The sequence below is a fragment of the Xyrauchen texanus genome, chromosome 25 (genome assembly GCF_025860055.1).
Source record: "Xyrauchen texanus isolate HMW12.3.18 chromosome 25, RBS_HiC_50CHRs, whole genome shotgun sequence".
Lineage (NCBI taxonomy): Eukaryota > Metazoa > Chordata > Actinopteri > Cypriniformes > Catostomidae > Xyrauchen > Xyrauchen texanus.
Genome location: NC_068300.1, coordinates 39,205,311 through 39,226,026, shown reverse-complemented (window position 1 = coordinate 39,226,026; position 20,716 = coordinate 39,205,311). Strand labels below are relative to the sequence as shown.

The following is a 20,716-nucleotide window of genomic DNA, read 5'->3' as shown; positions in this document are numbered from 1 at the left end:
ATGGATGGATGGATAGATGGGTGTGTGGGTGATAGATGTATGGATGGATGGGTGAAGATGGATGGGTGGGTGGGTGATAGATAGATAGATAGATAGATAGATAGATAGATAGATAGATAGGTGATGGATGGATGGGTGGGTGGGTGGGTGATGGATGGATGGGTGATGGATGATAGATGGATGGATGGATGGGTGATGATAGATAGATAGATAGATAGATGGGTGATGGATGATAGATAGATGGATGGGTGATGGATGATAGATAGATGGATGAATGGACGGTTGATGATAGATAGATAAGTGATGGGTGGGTGGGTGATAGATAGATAGATAGATAGATAGATGGATGGATGGACGGGTGATGATAGATAGATTGATGGATGGATGGATGGGTGGGTGATAGATGTATGGATGGATGGGAGATAGATAGATAGATAGATAGATAGGTGGGTGGGTGATGGATGGATGGGTGGGTGATAGATGTATGGATGGATGGGTGAAGATGGATGGATGGATGGATGGGTGATGGATGATAGATAGATAGATGGATGGATAGATAGATAGATGGATGGATGGGTGGGTGGGTGGGTGGGTGATGGATGGATGGATGGGTGGGTGATAGATGTATGGCTGGATGGGTGATAGATAGATAGATAGATAGATAGATAGATAGATAGATAGATAGATAGATAGATAGATAGATGGGTGATGGATGGATGGGTAGGTTATGGATAGATAGATAGATAGATAGATAATTAATTGCTTGCCATGGTACATATCAGAAAAGCATTGGTATTGCCATGATGCCATGTCCAAAAAGTGCTGCACCATAAAAATATGGGTGTCACTGTTGTAAACATAAATACACCGGCATCGTCCATGTCTCCAAGAAACCCCTCTCTCTCTCTCTCTCTCTCTCTCTCTCTCTCTCTCTCTCTCTCTCTCTCTCTCTCTCTCTCTCTCTCACACACACACGCCTCATTTTCCTGTGGGGTTGAAGAACCTGTTCTGCAGCTCGGTGTGACCAGATCCGGTTCACTTTACAGCTGTGACGCAGGCGTCAACACACAATCTTTGACTTATTTATTAAAGTAATTAATTTACCGGGACTAACATGTGACACACTGAACAGCACATTGCATCTGTAAGTAGGATGGAAACGCTGGGAAAAAAACATTATAAGGGGGTGTTCACGCGTCTGTTTGTGCTTATGTTTAATTGTCTGTCTATACACTTGCGTCCGACGGGCGTCCTTGCTGAATTGCGTTGCGTCACGCTGCCGTATTCGCCATAACTATTGTTTTCAAAACGATATATTAAAATATTGTTTAACAGAGCCGTGTTATGTTCTAGTATGTTGCGCTGTTTAGATGTTTTTGACGCATCAACGCACCTTGCGCGGGTGACGTCATCTGATCTTTCAGGTTTTGCGCTCCATATCCGTAAATGTCAAATGAATGAATGTCTTCATCAGGTGACCTATAGATTTAAACACTTCACGGGTCTAATCTCTGGTAATATTTACTGATGGATGGAGATTTATCGACGCGTCGCGTTTAGTGTGCTGTTTACGCGCGTCTCGTAGCGTGCAGCGTTTTGCTAATATGTGTCTGAAAAGTAATGCGAGTATGTAAACCTCACCGATACATAAACATACTCGACTGTGATTTATTTTGTTTTAGGAGGTTTTCTATCCGTGTGAGAGGTAATGCTACAGTGTGATTGACGCATCCAGGGAGATTTTGTTATTCATAACACACGCGCATCATCCCTCTCTTAACTTTAATATTTCCCATAAGAAATGTATTTCTGATGTCCACTAAAAGGCTGAGGCGCTGTCGACTATAAACAAACATCCATCGGGCCTCCATTGCTAGTTGTGTTTTTAAGCACGAGAAGAGAGAAGATCTGGAGGCCTGATTTATTATGTAGTATTAGTGTGCGATGAATTGTTGTTTATTGTGTGATTTCAGATCATTCTTGTGTTGAAAAGTAGGCCTAATTTCAGATTAGCCATGCATTAGCATTGGTGTTTTGGATTGCGATTTCAGACATATGTCCCCGAATTATCATTCAATTAGGTCTAATAAGAAATATGAGATTTTGTATTTTTATCTTAACAAATGGGGAGACCGGGGCTAGTTGTCACATGGGCTGTATCTCAGTAACTAAGCTGTAGAAGTCCAATTTCAAATGTGTTTTCTCTGGCAGTAGTTTCTGTACTGTATGTTGGTCTGAAATATTTAACCAAAACTCTCTTAAATTGTTATGAATTACGTTGTCTAATATACAATCTAGTCATATTTATATGAAACAAAGTCTTATTCATATTATAAACCATACTGACATTCATTAAATCAAGGGTCGCTGTAATGCATCTCCTGTGTTCACAGGATAAGCATTCTTCATAAATGTCAGGTCAGTGCAGATTGTGTTTTAGATTTTATAACATTTATTTATTATGATATCTGTTGGCCAAACAATGGTTTGATATTTTTGTAAATTACCAATTAGTAAATTTTTGTAACCAAAACTGGTTTCATGGTTTAGCCTAGCTATTCATTTTATGCTTTGATAATTCCTGACACAGAGATTAATATATATTCTTTTATCAAATGAAATGAAATAGACCTAATCAAAACGGCTCTTTACACATTTATAGCTCTCTATATATCCTGTATTACTCTCCAAGCTAATTTGCAGTGTCAAGGATGCATTTATGAGCCTACTGTTAGCTTTTTCAAGATTGACGGTGCGTTCTTCAAAGCCGATATTGTTTGGTAGGCAGGGAGGCACAGAAGAAATGAAAAAAAAAAAATACTTTGAAATAATCTTTTAAGTAAGAGTCAACTTACTTTGCCATCTTTGGCGCTCAAATGTAATGGGCAACGCTATATTTCAAATAGTAACCATAGCTTTGTGGAAACACATTTGTTACATCAGTGATGCGTTGAACTGGGATTTCACATCAGTGATGCGTTGAACTGGGATTTCACATCATTGATGTGTTGAACTGGGATTTCACATCAGTGATGCATTGAACTGGGATTTCACATCATTGATGTGTTGAACTGGGATTTCACATCAGTGATGTGTTGAACTGGGATTTCACATCAGTGATGCGTTGAACTGGGATTTCACATCAGTGATGCATTGAACTGGGATTTCACATCAGTGATGCGTTGAACTGGGATTTCACATCAGTGATGCGTTGAACTGGGATTTCAGATCAGTGATGTGTTGAACTGGGATTTCACATCATTCATGTGTTGAACTGGGATTTCACATCAGTGATGTGTTGAACTGGGATTTCACATCAGTGATGCGTTGAACTGGGATTTCAGATCAGTGATGTGTTGAACTGGGATTTCACATCATTCATGTGTTGAACTGGGATTTCACATCAGTCATGTGTTGAACTGGGATTTCACATCAGTGATGCGTTGAACTGGGATTTCAGATCAGTGATGCGTTGAACTGGGATTTCACATCAGTGATGCGTTGAACTGGGATTTCACATCAGTGATGTGTTGAACTGGGATTTCACATCAGTGATGCGTTGAACTGGGATTTCACATCAGTGATGCGTTGAACTGGGATTTTCACATCAGTGATGCGTTGAACTGGGATTTTCACATCAGTGATGCGTTGAACTGGGATTTCACATCAGTGATGTGTTGAACTGGGATTTCACATCATTCATGTGTTGAACTGGGATTTCACATCATTCATGTGTTGAACTGGGATTTTCACATCAGTGATGCGTTGAACTGGGATTTTCACATCAGTGATGCGTTGAACTGGGATTTCACATCAGTGATGCGTTGAACTGGGATTTTCACATCAGTGATGCGTTGAACTGGGATTTCACATCAGTGATGCGTTGAACTGGGATTTCACATCAGTGATGTGTTGAACTGGGATTTCACATCATTCATGTGTTGAACTGGGATTTCACATCATTCATGTGTTGAACTGTGATTTCACATCAGTGATGCGTTGAACTGGGATTTTCACATCAGTGATGCATTGAACTGGGATTTCACATCAGTGATGCGTTGAACTGGGATTTCACATCAGTGATGTGTTGAACTGGGATTTCACATCATTCATGTGTTGAACTGTGATTTCACATCAGTGATGCGTTGAACTGGGATTTTCACATCAGTGATGCATTGAACTGGGATTTCACATCAGTGATGCGTTGAACTGGGATTTCACATCAGTGATGTGTTGAACTGGGATTTCACATCATTCATGTGTTGAACTGTGATTTCACATCAGTGATGCGTTGAACTGGGATTTCACATCAGTGATGCGTTGAACTGGGATTTCACATCAGTGATGCGTTGAACTGGGATTTCACATCAGTGATGCGTTGAACTGGGATTTCACATCATTGATGTGTTGAACTGGGATTTCACATCAGTGATGCATTGAACTGGGATTTCACATCAGTGATGCGTTGAACTGGGATTTCACATCAGTGATGCGTTGAACTGGGATTTCACATCAGTGATGCGTTGAACTGGGATTTCACATCAGTGATGTGTTGAACTGGGATTTCACATCAGTGATGTGTTGAACTGGGATTTCACATCAGTGATGTGTTGAACTGGGATTTCACATCAGTGATGCGTTGAACTGGGATTTCACATCAGTGATGCGTTGAACTGGGATTTCACATCAGTGATGCATTGAACTGGGATTTCACATCATTGATGTGTTGAACTGGGATTTCACATCAATGATGCGTTGAACTGGGATTTCACATCAGTGATGCGTTGAACTGGGATTTCACATCATTCATGCGTTGAACTGGGATTTCACATCAGTGATGCGTTGAACTGGGATTTCACATCAGTGATGCGTTGAACTGGGATTTCACATCAGTGATGCGTTGAACTGGGATTTCACATCATTCATGTGTTGAACTGGGATTTCACATCATTCATGTGTTGAACTGGGATTTCACATCATTCATGTGTTGAACTGGGATTTCACATCAGTGATGTGTTGAACTGGGATTTCACATCAGTGATGTGTTGAACTGGGATTTCACATCATTCATGTGTTGAACTGGGATTTCACATCATTCATGTGTTGAACTGGGATTTCACATCAGTGATGCGTTGAACTGGGATTTCACATCAGTGATGCGTTGAACTGGGATTTCAGATCAGTGATGTTTTCAGATCAAGTTTGTTTCCTGATGGCGGCTGTCGACTGTTCAATCTCTCATTGCTTTATGTGATTTGAATTGTGATTTCAGATCAGTCATGAGTTGAATTGTTATATTATACCAGTAATGCAGTGGTGTGTTGAATTGTGATTTCAGATCAGTTGTCGTGAATAGTGATTACAAAGCAGTCATTGAATGTTTTGAGATTGGGATTTCAGATCAATGATGTTGAATTGTGATTTCAGATCAGTCATATTTTTTTTTAATTTTGTGTGTTGTATTGTGATTTCAGATCAGTCATTGAATAGCCCCTTTCCCACATACAGTCCAGGTATTTCTCACTTGAACTTTCTAGATAAGAACTATTAAGAGAAACCTCTGCAATCCTCTGAATAGCAGGCTAGCAACTGTTCAATCTCTCATTGCTTTATGCATCTTATGTGTTTAACTAATGACAGGTTGCAGCAGTAGGAGCTAAAAAGTCTCTCTAAACGGCTAACTTTAATTCCTTATGTGTGAAAACGATGAAAAGTAGTAGTTCTGAGTAAAAGTACTTAAAACAGGCTTAAGTTCCTGGAGTGGAAAAGGGTCTAATTTGTTTAATTGTGATTTCAGAGTAGTTATGTATTTGATTTTGTGTGTCGAATTGTGATTTCAGGTAAATCATGTATACTCCAGCGGCTGATACAGGTGTGACAGTGGTGGAGAAGGATGCAACTTTAAGCAGTGCTTACTCGCCTGTGGACTATATGAGCATCACCAGCTTCCCTAGATTACCAGAAGATGATACACTCTCATCAGACAACACCCTCAAATCACGCAAAGATGATGATAACTTCCTCAGTGAGCAGGACACAGGTAAATAAATGTGATGTATACTGTTGAAACAACACCTGATTAAATCATGAGTGTCATTTGAGATTGCATTACCTGTGAGAACTGCAGAAAGGAGTGATCTATATGCTCGTAGCATTCTCAACCTTCAAAAAGAGGAATATTTAAGCACTCCCAGTATGTTATGGTACATCAATAGTATTGATACTAAAGAAGGAGCCAATGGTAAATGAGCATGAACATTCGTTTAGCTCAACTGGTATAGCATGCCGCCAAGGTCATGCTTTGATTCCCAATGAAAACACATACTACTGATAACATGAATGCAAAATATCAAGCCCCATAATTGTCCAATATGTGTTGTACCCTAAACACTATCCTATCTCTCTTTATAGACCCTGATCTGTTCCTGAAGTCTGCCCGACTACAGCGGTTGCCCTCTTCAGCCTCCGATTTGGCGAGTCATAATATCTCACCGCTGAGAGAGACCACCAAAGACCCTCTGGCTCAAGACTGCGCATGTACGCGAGATGGCCTTACCGTCATTATCACGGCCTGCCTAACCTTTGCCACAGGGGTCACTGTGGCCCTCATTATGCAGATCTACTTTGGTGACCCACAGGTGATGTGAAATACTGAATGCAGTTGAAAAAGCTTTTTTATAAATACAATTCTGATTGGATGAGCCATGTTAAAATGATTTTAAACTGCACATTCATTTTGAAATATAACTCTTCGCTTTGTGCCAAAGAATATCCTTATGTCAACTTACCTGTTGTAAAACCACTAACGCTTGACCTCTAGGGGCTTAAAACTTTATTTTCAGTGGAAGTGGTAAGAAGAGTAGTAGGAAGACAGAGAATTATTCCAAGTGTTATTCCAGTGATTTTGAGGTGCAAATGAACTGAAAATACAAAAACTCTAAAAATGTAAGGGACATTTCACCCAAAAATGTAATTCTGTCATTGTTTTACTTACTCATGTTGCTCTGACCCCATATTGTTTTCTTTATTTTTGGAACACAAAATGAGATGTTTAGCAGAATGTTTAAGCTGCTTTTTTCCACGCAGTGAAAGTAGATGGTTGTTTATACTTCCAAGCTCCAAAATGGACAAAAAAAGTGGTCCATATGACTTGTGCAATACAGTGGCAAGAAAAAGTATGTGAACCCTTTGGAATTAGCTGGTTTTCAACATTAATTGGTCATAAAATGTGATCTCATTTTCATTAAAGTCACAAGTATAGACAAACACAATGTGCTTAAGCTAACAACACACAAACAATAATAATCTTTCATGTCTTTATTGAACCCATCCCATTAAACATTCATGTTGCTGTGGAAAAGTAAGTGACCCCTAGGATTTAATAACTGGTCGATCCTCCTTTGGCAGCAATAACCTCAACCAAGTGTGTCCAGTAGCTGCGGATTAGACCTGAACAACGTTCAGAAGGAATTTTGCACCATTAATCCTTACAGAACTGCTTCAGTTCAGCCATATTCTTTGGATGTCTGGTGTGAATGCTCTCTTGAGGTCATTCCACAGCATCTCTATTGGGTTAAGGTCTGGGCCCTGACTGGGCAACTCCAAAAGGTGAATTTTCTTTTTTTTTTTAAGCTATTCTGTAGTGGATTTACTTTGACATTTAGGGTCATTATCCTGCTGCATCACCCAACTTCTACTGAGCTTCAGTTGGCGTACAGCCACCCTGATATTATCCTGTAGGACATCTTGATAAACTCGATGATTACAAGTGGTCCAGGCCACAAAGCAGCCCCAAATCATGATGCTTCCTCCACTGTACTTCACCGTTGGGATGATTTTTTTCATGTTGGTATGCCATACATGTTCTTCCCAAACAATTCAACCTTAGTTTCATCAGTCCTCAAAAGCATTTTCCCAGTAGCGTTGTGGAGTGTCAAAGCTTTGGCAAACTTCAGACATGCAGCAATGTGCAGTGGCTTCCTTCATGGTGTCCTGCCATTAACACCATGCCTGTTTAATGTTTAACTAAACAGAGATGTTAACCAGTCAATGATTCCTTCAAGTCTTTAGCCGTCACTCTAAGGTTCTTTTTTTCTTTTACCTTATTGAGCATTCTGCGGTGTGCATTCTTGGCTGGATGGCCACTTCTAGGGAGAGTAGCCACAGTACTAAATCATCTCCATTTATAGACAATTTATCTAACTGTGGAGAGATGGATATTGAAGCTCTTCGGGATAACTTTGTAATCCTTTCCAGCTTTATGCAAAGCAAGAACTCTTGATCTTAGGTCTTCGAAATCTCTTTTTTGCGAGGCATGATCAACGTCAGCAGATGCTTCTTGTGAATAGCAAACTCAAAATGTCTGAGTGCTTTTTCTAAGTCGAAGTAGCTCTAACCCACACCTCCAATCTCGTTTCATTAATCAGATGCCAGGTTTGTCAACTCCTTATTCTAATTAGATTTTTTTGGTCATCTTTAGCCTAGGGATTCACTTACTTTTTCCGCAACACTGTTAATGTTTAATAGGATGTGTTCAATAAAGACATGAAAGATTATAATTGTTTGTGTGTTGTTAGCTTAAGCACATTGTGTTTGTCTATACTTGTGTCTTTAATGAAGTTGAGATCACATTTTATGACCAATTCATGCAGAAAACCAGCTAATTCCAAGGGGTTCATATACTTTTTCTTGCCATTCCAAGACTTCTGAAGCCATATGATAGTTTGTGTGATAAACAGATCCAAATTTCGTTAATGATCATAGATGTTATTTACTGAAAATATTGCCCTCTGCTGTAACTCTAAAATCTCATTTGTGCTTGTGTTCAATTTAAAAATGGTGCCTGTTTTGCACCACCTTTTACGTAATTGGCAGCAAATGTAATTGGTTCTCACGTCACGTGTATCACAACTGCACACTGTCAATGTATTGTAAAAGAAAAAAAACTGTTAAAATTCTTTATTACGGAATTACAGAATCAGGGGGCAGATTAATACATATTTTGATGTGTTTGTAATTAATCTCCCTGTATTGGCGCAATAAATCGACAGCCTTACATGTTTTGTCTGAATATTTTTTTAGGCCAGTGTATGTAAGGAACACAACCCTGTCATTGTAATGTCTCTTTTCAGCATTCTGTTCTTACATCATCAGGTGTATAATCAGGCTGCAGTGGTGACGGATGTGGCGCGCTGCACGTCTCTTGGCTTTGATGTTCTGGGCAAACAAGGGTCCAGCGTTGATGCTGCCATAGCCGCCTCCCTCTGTCTAGGCATCATCCACCCCCACACATCAGGCATCGGCGGGTACAAATGCCTATTCTGTACTAATTAACTTACAAAAGATTCTTTGTTTTTGTGAAAGTTGCTACGTCTTACAGTTTTGTGAGAAAGCATGTGTTAATGGACAGAAAAAAATTGATTTTATGGATGTTTAATCACAAGTTACTGTTGATTGCTTCTCAGGGGTGGCGTGATGCTCGTCCATGACATCCGTAAGAATGAGAGCCGTGTCATTGATTTTCGTGAGACCGCACCCTCTGCCATTCACCAGGACTTGTTGTTAAATGTTAATCAAAAGGTAACGGTTTATTTTGACCAGCTTTCCTCTTGTTTTTACGTCAGAATGAGTCCTATGACTGAGTCCTATGACTGTTTATAAAATCCAAACCGAATAAATAATTGCAAGTGTTTCCACAGATATTATATCTGAGTGTTGTTACTGATGTTAATAGTGATTTGTTTGTGTCTGTTAGTCAGGTCTGTTGGTGGCTGTTCCAGGCATGCTTAGTGGGTTACATCAAGCTCATCAGCTATATGGAAGGTACAGTAGAGTTAAAATGACCACTTGAGTTGAGTGGTGGTGGCGTAGTGGGCTAAAGCGCGTAAATGTTAATCAGAAGGTTGCTGGTTCGATCCCCACAGGCACCACCATTGTGTCCTTGAGTAAGGCACTTAACTCCAGGTTGCTCTGGGGGGATTGTCCCTGTAATAAGTGCACTGTAAGTCGCTTTGGATAAAAGCATCTGCCAAATGCATAAATGTAAATGTAAATGTATTCAAGCATAGACAGACGTTTGACTATTGGCATAAAGTCTGGTTCACGTTTCAGCTTATTTGTTGAATAATGGCCACTTGGACAGGAAGAGACTGACATGTAAAGTGACTAACCACCGTTTTTGTTAATGTGGTGTTTAACAAGTTTACGGAACCAGGCACAACAATGCAAAAATTATTTTTGTCTTATTTTCCCGCCAAAATATAGAAACATCCTTGTCCACTCATTATTCACCTACATTACCGTTTAACCTGATAGTAAGATTATAAATGGCTCATGATAAAACATCTGACTTAAGCACTTTTCTCCTCTGCAGAATGCATTGGAAAGATGTCATCACCATGGCTGCAGATGTTGCAAGAAATGGATTTAATATTACACATGAGCTGGGTGAGCATGCTACATTCATCCGATTCAAATCTGGCTAATTCAATGATTTCACCCAGCACTGCTTAAATGTTCAAATGTCCTGGTCTCTCCACAGCGGATGCGTTGTCTAAAGTGAAGGACCACAATGTGTCTGATGCATTCAGAAAACTGTTTCTGCCTAACGGTCAGGCTCCTCTAGCAGGGCTTTTCAGTAGACGCCTGGATTTAGCTGCTGTTTTGGACAGGATTGCAGCCAATGGGATCTCAGAGTTCTACAATGGGAATCTGACTCAGGAAATTATATCAGTGGTATGTCCGACCTAACAGAACAAGTTCATACAAACTCCATCCAAGTTACAAATTTTATTTAAGTGCAAAATCGGAATATTGCAAGAACAATTAGCAAATAAAGCAGCGTTACCATCCCATGTAGTTTGGGCCACGTCCACAAAAAAAAAAACGTTTTTGTTCGAAAAGAAAATTCTATATGTTTTGGCCTTCCATCCACTCTGAGTCTGCGGTTTTGATAGCAAAAATAGCTTTTTTTTTTTTAGTGGATTCATTTGAATATGCAGTCGTCACATTGTAGTGTGGATAGTCAAAATGGAGATATTTGAAAATGATGATGTATTGGTTGTCGTGATGCTGTCATGTGATACAATCAAGATATTGGCCTATGTTGTAGCTGTTAATGCATTCAAACAACTCTCCTTGTTGAGTGTTCCAAGATGGCGCCACGGTTGACATATCCAAACCAGTCGAATGAGGCATCTGAGTATGTATATCTATGGTTGAAGTGGAATTGTTGTGCCTGCTATTCACTTTGATGGCATGGTTAAAGATAACGGTCACTTTGTGCAAATTGCATTCACATTGCATTCTTCTAAAGGTGAAGTTTACTCTGAATTGCTGTCCAGCGACGGAACACGAGGACAATTGCTTTTCAGACTGTACATGGAATGGAAATGTATTTTCATATGCACAGTAAGGGTATTTAAGCATTTTCATACGTTTCAGTGTGGACGAGCAATGCTTTGCAAACATATGTTTCCTGATTAATGTAGACGTGGCCTAAGAGAATAAAATCGTCACTTCTGGTGTAATGGCGCAAAATAAAAATGAAAATGGATGTTGAAGCCACTGTGGCTCTTTTATTAAATGTAAAGATTTACTTGCGTTTTAGGCATGCAGACAACTTTTTTGCTAGCATTCAGCGGCAGATGTCTAATAGTGCATCTAATGGTAATGTCTAATCACATACAATGCGAAAAAAAATTTGCCTGGCATTACTCGCGCAAGTTTGACCGCTGGATTAAATTTGTGTGTAAACTCGCATTCACGCGAGTAACCGATCCCGTGAGTATTCCCCCCTTCTCTTCCGGAAAAGGACAGTTGTCTACGACAACGTATCTTTCCGACATCAACCATGGCCGATATCACAACGATTGCTGCTCTGTATCTGCTGTGGATGTCCCAGATACATTGACGTTGTGTCATACAATTCCGGGTGCCCACACACCGCTACAACCATTTTCTCATCCAATTTTCCTGATTTCCTCTGCTACTACATCTGGACAATCTCAGTGCTGATCAGCTACATGAAGATGTTTCCTTTGTGTTTCCAGTAACTCATAACAAACATTAGAAATTGCATTATTATCTTGTAACAGGTTCAAGCGAAAGGTGGCGTGCTTACAGAAGAGGATTTCAAAAACTATTCTACTGTTCTACAAAAGCCACTTCAGAGTCTTTACCAGGGTAAATACCCATTTTAACTCTTAAAGAGCCTGTAAATCTTTGAAATGTTTGAGCTGAGGCAAAACCTGCAAAATTTTTGCCGTTCTTCCAGTTTAGATGTATTAGTTTTTAGAACTTTATCACACTTCTGCTTTCGTTAAGCTGAAGCTAAATTTACATTTACATTTATGCATTTGACAGACGCTTTTATCCAAAGCGACTTACAGTGCACTTATTACAGGGACAATCCCCCCGGAGCAACCTGGAGTTAAGTGTCTTGCTCAAGGACACAATGGTGGTGGCTGTGGGGATCGAACCAGCGACCTTCTGATTACCAGTTATGTGCTTTAGACCACTACGCCACCACCACTCGAAAATGGTAGTGTAAAAAAGCTTTTGCGCTAGTCGTCTAATCCAGTTTTTGCAGAAGCTTTTTTAAACTACCATTTAGCTTCTGCTTCACAAATGCAGAAGTGTGATAAAGTTCTAAAAACTAATACATCTAAACTGGAAGTAAGAACTTCAGTTGTTTTAGCCTGCATCCAGAGCACATAATTATTATTCTTATTAACAATTCATGAGCAACAGCTCTACATCAGTTTCCAAAGCTGTTCAATTGCACATATTTTTTTTTGTTTTAGCCATAATTTTTGTCTTTTGACAATGTCCATAGTCAGTATTTCATAATGTCATATTCATAATATGTTTGTAAATTTTACTTTGAATAAAGTAGCATATAATTGTAGTTGACAAATATAACATTTTAATAATGTGTAAAAATGACTAAAACATGTATGAAACGGTAACAGACAAAACTCGTCATTTGTAAACATGAGCATAGTAAACTACTAAAGATTAACATGTTTAATATGTGGGATTAAACAACATGAGATAACTGACCTGAAATTCTGAGCTCCTGAAATAATAGTATTTAATGAATATCCTGAAGTATTAGCTGCTTTAGTAGAAGTTACTCTTGTGAATTCCTCACGTTTAGCAATACATCATACATGCAAAGTCAGAGGATATGCACGAAGATACTAAAACTTCACAGCCAAGCATGCGCTAAGACTAGGCACAAGTGGGTTTGGCAAAATTGCTGAAAATTTTATTTGAACGTTCTTCTCCAGTTATTGTGCCATTTGTGCACATATATTCCATTTCATGTGTTGCAACACTGATGTAAAAGTAGACAGCCTATTCATTAGAATTTGGTAGTGTAAATGGGCTGTATGCAGTGCATTAGAAGAATAGAAATATGAACCATTTGTGTCTTACGTTCTGTTGCACAATAACTACGTCCTTCTTCAATGTGATGTATATTTCTTTAACAGTGGCATGCTCCTTTTATCAATGTTTTATGCTTAATTTCTGTACAGAAACCTTGAGCTGAAAGCTGCTATACGAAATAAACATTATTATTATTATTATTATTATAATAATAATTATTATTATTGATCTACTGACATGCAAAAGCAAGTATTAACAGTGCCTGTCAGGAAGATAAAGGGATGTTCCACTGTATTTTCAGAGTTTTAACTTTATTACCACCTGCTGGTGAAATCCTCAAACTTTAAATGCAGAAACTGGGTTTAGACTTTGCGCTGAAAAAAGACGTGTTCTCAAACATCTTAGCACAGTGATCTATTTCTCAGGACAATAGCAAACTATGCTTTGCAACACTTCATTAACATAAAATAGACCCACGGTTTGCGTGCATACGTCTAGAGTAGCGCAAACACTTTCTCACACACTTTACGCTGCTACAAAAATTGTGCTTCGAATTAGCGTTCTCACTAAAAATAAAAGTATTAGACGACTAGCGCACGGTTGTTGCATGTAGTACTTTGCCTAGCGTGGTCATGAATATCAAGCCCTTTGACTATCGTCATGATGTGTCTTTTTCATCTCGTCTTCATTATCATTGACAAAATCAATAAACTCTTTAGTCATTTTATTGACGAGAAAATAAAAAAATGGTTTGTTATTGGAGTAGATGAAGGGTGAGTTCATATGAGTGGCACTGATGGCTAGGTTTAGGGTTGGGGTTTGGGTTAGGGTGTACAGTTAATAAAATGTGCATTTCTGTTGCATTTCTTTTACAACCAAATATACAGCCCGCTTTTACCGGCACTTTATGGACATTTAACATCAACAACACTTCCAACTTCGGCCACTGGGGGCAGTAATTACAATTTCAGTAAGCAGAGACCGATTTCATTCTACTGTCACAGAATTAATTGAGTGAACAGTCTGTTCAGAACCAGATGCTATGACATTATTTAAATAATTTTTTCACACTGGTTTATTATTGTGGAATAATCTATTTCAGATAAACCCGCCCCTAATTTAGTTCTATTTAGTTCTCACGGGTCTAGTTATTTAAGACTTAGTGCACCATTGTACACCTACAGCTACATTAAGACTGAGCTACATTTGCAGGGGTTAACACAACACTGTTTCCTGTCTTGAAAAACTTCGGACTTTGCCTTTTCTGGAAAGATCAGCAGCCGACTCAATCTGCAGTATTTTAATTGAAAGGTTCACCAGTGCTTTGTCTCCATGTTTCATTTGTAGGTCACCAGGTGTTTGCCGCTCCTCCACCTCACGCGGGAGCCGCCCTCCTCTCCACTCTGAACATCCTGGAAGGGTTTAACATCACAAACCAGCTGCCACGGAACATACTTTACCACTGGATAGCTGAGGTACTGCTGAGCTTTAACCAGTACAACTCACAGCAGCTGCTGTTTGATTTATAGCCTCTCATAAAATCACAATAGTCGTGTATTTCTGCTTAGTAATAAGTATTTTTTGCTTGCTCTTTGGCCAGGATCATGTATTCTGGACTCACTACTGTGTCCCCTGCTTTTATTAGACAGATTGATAAACTTTTAACAGCTTGCCATGTAAATGCTGGTTTTATTTAGGACTGCATCTAACACATTTTTTGATAATCAATGAATCAAATAAAAAAAGACCAATTTTATTTTCAGCATTTTTGTTTTGTTTTGAAAAAGCTTGTTATTCCACATCTTGCCCAATGCTCTGCTTCAAACAGTGTGCAAATTGAAGCATACAGTATATAATGTTCACTACCAAAAGAGTGGACCCATCTACTCATTGTTTATTGTTACTATTTGCTAAATTTTAGTAGAATACACTGTAAAAAAAATATATTTGACATTTACGGTAAAACATAGGTAGCTGTGGTTGCCAGAAATGTACCGTTAAATATACACTGACCATGTTTCAGGCATTACAGGTTTCGTTTTGGCACCTGTATATTTTACAGTTCACTATCGTATATATCATTAAATTATTTAATGTAACTGTATTACTGTATAAAACTGTAACTGTACTGTAACATAAAACACCCCAATCTACATAACTGATATCAGAAATAAGAAGAAAATAAATATAAAAAAAACAAAATGTAATCAAATGTGTTGGGTCAAGCAGGGACTTCTGGCAATGGCCAATTATAGTTTTTTACCTTGATTTTAACACTAGTTTACCTTAAAAGTACATGTATTGTCTTGTTAAAAAATCATTTACTTTTACATCGTTAACTATAAGGTAAATCATTGTTCTATTTTTTATATATATTTTACCGTAGTATTAAATGTATCATCTCGTTAAGGAAATATAATTTTTCCCTATTCGTGGTTAACCAGTTTAACAGTTTTAATGGGAGCATTTTTTCAGTGATTTTCTGTTAAAAATACGCACACACACATATACATACAAGCAAATCTATTTCTTTCTCACATCATAGAACATTGATTAATTTGTCTTTTTTTATTTCAACATGTAGTCTCTGAAAATCGCATTGTCTCAGGCAAGTGGATTGGGAGACCCCATGTTCAACTCATCCGTCTCTGAAGTGCTGGATCAAATGCTCAGGTGATCACAAACTAACAAATTACTCTCTGAAAAATTTGTGAAAACTTAAATGAAAACCTTTGTACCAACAATAATTACAATCAACACATTTCTTGTTCACCCCTTTAATATTTCATATTGTTAATAATTAGGCTTAATGCTACTCCTGTTCTCTTTGCTGATATACTGAAACTAATGTTCCATTCAAAGATTCCCATTTCTGTCTTATTTAGTTTTATGTCCTTTTACAGTAAGTCACTAAAATCCTCTCCACAAGGGACATTGAGGCTTGTGGTTGTGTCTCATCTTGAACGGAAGAATTAGACTTTTTACTAATTGTTATGTAAAGTGAAATGGTTAAGAATGTCAAACAATGTGTATAATATCCTAAATGTATTTCAATTTTGGTTGAAAAGCTCCCTCGTCTCCCCCGCACATCCCCTCACACATACATACGCACGTGCACACACACACACACACACACACACACGTAGTGTTTCCATGTTTTATGGGGACTTTCCATAGACATTTATACTGTACAAACTTTATATTCTATCCCCTAAACCTAACCCTACCCTTAAACCTAACCCTCACAGAAAACTTTCTGCATTTTTACATTTTCAAAAACATAATTTAGTATGATTTATAAGCTGTTTTCCTCATGGGGACCGACAAAATGTCCCCACAAGGTCAAACGTTTCGGGTTTTACTATCCTTATGGGGACATTTGGTCCCCACAAAGTGATAAATACACGCTCTCACACACACACACACACACACACACACACACACACACTGAGACTGGTTTCATGACCAACAAATAGAGCCGCACCCCCCGCAACTTGATCAATACAACAGTTTCTATTATCCAAAATAACTTTTAATATGTGAAACTTTTTATTTTACAGTGTATTTCGCCCTAAACAGCCTCACGTAGCTATAATGGAAAGCACCGCACTACCCCTCCCCCTCTCTTTTGCTTGCACGCACACACACACACACTACCTTGTTACTCCAATGCCGAAAAGCAGCGCATCTTCCGTTGCTAGTGCTTAATTGACATTTTCAAACTAAGCAACGAAGGCTTGAGCTGTATCAGAGCAAGATGCTGAATCCGTGGCAGAAGAAAGTAGTTCCACTCACAAGCGTTTTTGGGGCAAAAAACAGAAAATGTCTTGAGATAAAACCCTGAACGATGTATTAAGATGTGGAAACCGTGGTATAAGCAGAATAATTGTTTTCTATATATATTTCCTATATATTTTCATCATGATTCACCTGCTTGATTGCTGGTGCAACACACAATTTGAACATGTACAATAGGCAATAATGCGATGCCTGATTTGCAGACCTGGTATTATTTCACATTATACAGTTCAATTCCCAGGTTGCTTAATTGTTATCTCCATCTTCACATTTATACACTGATGTGCCAAAAATTATGACCACTCACAGGTGAAGTGAATAATGTTCCTCCTAACAAGGCTACATGTCAAGGTCTGGGTAGATTAGATTAGCAAACAATCAGTTCTCGTATTCAATGTGTAGAATGCATGAGAAATGGGCAGGAGTAAAGACCTGAGCGACTTTGACCAGGGCCAAATTGTTATGGCCAGATGACTCGCTCAGAGCATCTCTGAAATGGCAAGGCTTGTGGGGTGCTCCTGTTCAGCGGTGTGCCCATGATTACCCCTGCCCACCATCAAAAGCGCCTACAATGGGCACACGAGTGTCGGACCTGGACCTTGGTGCAGTGGAAGACGTTCGCCTGGTCCGATGAGTCCTGTTTTCTTTTACATCATGTGGACGATGCCATGTGCACCGGTTATCTGGGGAAGTGATGGTTCTGTGGGAAGACGACAAGACGGTGGAGGGAGTGTGTTGCCCTGGGCAATGTTCTGCTGAGAAACCCTGGGTCCGGCCATTAATGTGGACGTCAATTTGCCTTGTACCAACTACCTAAACATCATTGCAGACCAGGTACACCCCTTCATGCTAATGGTATTCCCAGATGGCAGTGGCCTCCTTCAGCAGAATAATGCACCCTGCCACACTGCCCACATTGTTCGGGAATGTGTGGCAACGCCTCTAAACACACCAGGACATGATCTGAGACTAAACTTTTTCCAATTGAGCTATCAACAACAGATTAAATGAGGGACATGGATATTTAAAAAATCGATTCTAGATTAAATCTTATGGACTGATGAAAAACATTTATAGTCCCTACCAGATGGGTTCAAAAGTCTCCAAATATCTGCAAGACCAAGATTTTTACACATCCTGTGACTAGTCAATGTGGCCCTAGGGGGCCACCATTGCTTTGCTATGATCAAGGACTGAGTCCATTAAAAGATTAAAGTCACCTCCCAATATTATATCATGAGGGGTGCCAGTGGCTTGCAACATCCCTTCAAGATCTATAAAAAAAACCCTGATCATCAACATTAGGTGCATAAATATTAGCCAAAATCTGACTTTGCCCCTGAATTTCTGCTAAAACAATAATGACTCTTCCTAATTTATCGTTAATTTGTTTGAGACATTTGAATTGTAGATGTTTACTTATCAGTGTAATGACTCCCCTACTCTTACTTGCGCCAGCACTAAAGAAAAACATGTCCAACCCATCTTCCCAAATTTTTCAGCTTCCTGCAAGGAAAGATGCATTTCTTGAAGAAACACTATATCATATTATTAATGTTTAAGAAAAAAATAACCTTCATTTTATGGGGTGCCCATTCACATTCCATGTGGAGAGAGACAATCCACTCATATTAACATTTGACATTTTGACATATGAGTAAAAATTGTTTGTTATAAAAACAAAATTATAAAGACCACATTCCAACATAATGCAACAATCAAACCCTGAACTTCCTCCAGAACCAAACAAACAGAAAAACGTGCCCATTAATCCTGTGCATAACAGCGCCAAATGGTGTCCATCCCTCTTAACTCAAACAGTCCATGTACACCTACAAGGGCCCCCACGACAACTTTGCCATCGGATTGCTCATGTCCGGTGAAACTCCAGCCAATATGAGGCATAAGCACAAAGAGCATGCAGCTTCATCCACAAAACAAACTCTAGCAGCTAGGTCAGAACCAGCACAAAAAGAAGCAATAAAGGCACTCCGTTTTCGCAACAGTCAAGTGAATGTTCAGTGAGCCGGTCCACTCTGCTGCAACGTGAATACCACTAAAGACTTACCCACTCCATTGACTTTATGAAGGACATTGCTTGCTGTGGGCATGTGAATGTTTTACGGCCATTCTTTGCATCTATTCTCAATTTGGCCGGGAACATCAGAGCAAAAGCGACCTTCCATTGATGTAAGAGTTTCTTCATTCCTTGAATCAATCACATAAGTGTCTTTTTAATGTCTCCAGAGCCCAAGGATTTTGAATTCATTGACATATTGACTTAAACAAAAGACATAAACACACACATGACGGTCAGCTGCCCGTAAACTATCTCTCTCTCTCGCACCACCATCCGCAGTCGGACTTTATCCCTCTCTGAGGCTTGATTAGCCTGATAAGTGACCGGGTGTGTATTATCACGACCCGGCCCGCCTTCCACCCTGTCACAGAGTGTATCGAATGTAACCAGTTTATGTCATTTAATAGTGTTAAAAACTAGCAAAGTGCACAGAGCTCGCCGATCACACGTCCAAACCTCGCACGGTGTCACATCCGCACTCACACATGTTTACGTAAACCAACAATAAAACAAAAATCAAGCAGACAGTGTTGTACTATTCATTAGATATAATTCACTTTGACACTGTGGACAAAAAGTGTCTGCAAAATTATATATTTTAATTAATTAACATTCTCCAGAGGGGCACCTCAGCTCAGAACAGGAAAGGGGGAAGTGGGCCACTGTAGCCATCCATCAGTGCAGAAATACACCTATTGTGATACATGAAAGAAAGTCATTTGGGTTTAGTGCAACATGAGGGAGAAAATTGTGATTTTATTTTATTTTTTAATTTTTTTTGGAGGGTTATTTATCCCTTTAAGTCAGGAATTGAATTGTTGCTAATATGTTTTGCATTTGTTTTGTCAGTAAAACACAGGCTGGTGTGTTCCGTCAAATGATCAATGATTCACTCGCGTATGCTGCTGAACACTACACGTCGTCCTATGAGCTGCAGGAGGGCACCGTTGCCAGCCAGATCATGATCATGGGCACTGATGACTTGATTGTATCTGTTATGAGGTGGGTAACGTTATACAACTGTAATAAAGTGTAACTGATTAGTGAAATTTGTATTTATGAATTACTGAAATGTATTTACATTTCCCCAGCTCACTGAATCGGCCCTTTGGAAGTGGTATTGTGACGCCCTCCGGGATTCTCTTGAACAGTCAGATTCTGGACTTCTCTTGGCCAAATAAAGCTCCCGGCTCAGCACCATTCAATCCGGTATGCCCAGTACATACTTGATACCAGCACCAAACATTACAGATACACACTTCTGTAACACCTATAGGAACTTATTAATGAATAATAAATAGGTATTTGGGTCAGTTGACACAATTGGTTTGACTACTGGAGCAAAGGGAAATGTTTAAAATGAAACTCACAAGACCAGAATTGAATGTTGCAAAATACCGGCTTTTGTATTAGAACAAAAACAAAATAAAAAAAATATATACACAC

The 20,716-nt window shown here is 39.1% G+C and overlaps 1 protein-coding gene across 2 annotated transcripts in view; it reads left to right on the top strand.

Moving 5' to 3' along the window:
• The first annotated feature begins 986 nt into the window (after positions 1-986).
• LOC127618720 (glutathione hydrolase 7-like) overlaps positions 987-20,716 on the top strand; it is a 30,233-nt gene continuing 10,503 nt past the window's right edge. Inside the window, exons 1-13 of one of the 2 annotated variants that reach the window (XM_052091329.1) lie at positions 987-1,144; positions 5,841-6,040; positions 6,412-6,638; positions 9,154-9,305; positions 9,465-9,579; positions 9,755-9,822; positions 10,373-10,446; positions 10,541-10,734; positions 12,096-12,183; positions 14,740-14,867; positions 15,977-16,065; positions 20,120-20,272; positions 20,362-20,479. In XM_052091329.1, the coding sequence (XP_051947289.1) occupies positions 5,848-6,040; positions 6,412-6,638; positions 9,154-9,305; positions 9,465-9,579; positions 9,755-9,822; positions 10,373-10,446; positions 10,541-10,734; positions 12,096-12,183; positions 14,740-14,867; positions 15,977-16,065; positions 20,120-20,272; positions 20,362-20,479 (1,599 nt within the window). In that variant the 5' untranslated portion in view covers positions 987-1,144; positions 5,841-5,847. Of the gene's footprint in view, positions 1,145-5,474; positions 5,514-5,840; positions 6,041-6,411; positions 6,639-9,153; positions 9,306-9,464; positions 9,580-9,754; positions 9,823-10,372; positions 10,447-10,540; positions 10,735-12,095; positions 12,184-14,739; positions 14,868-15,976; positions 16,066-20,119; positions 20,273-20,361; positions 20,480-20,716 lie in introns of those variants that run through there. The other variant, XM_052091330.1, reaches the window with a different exon arrangement.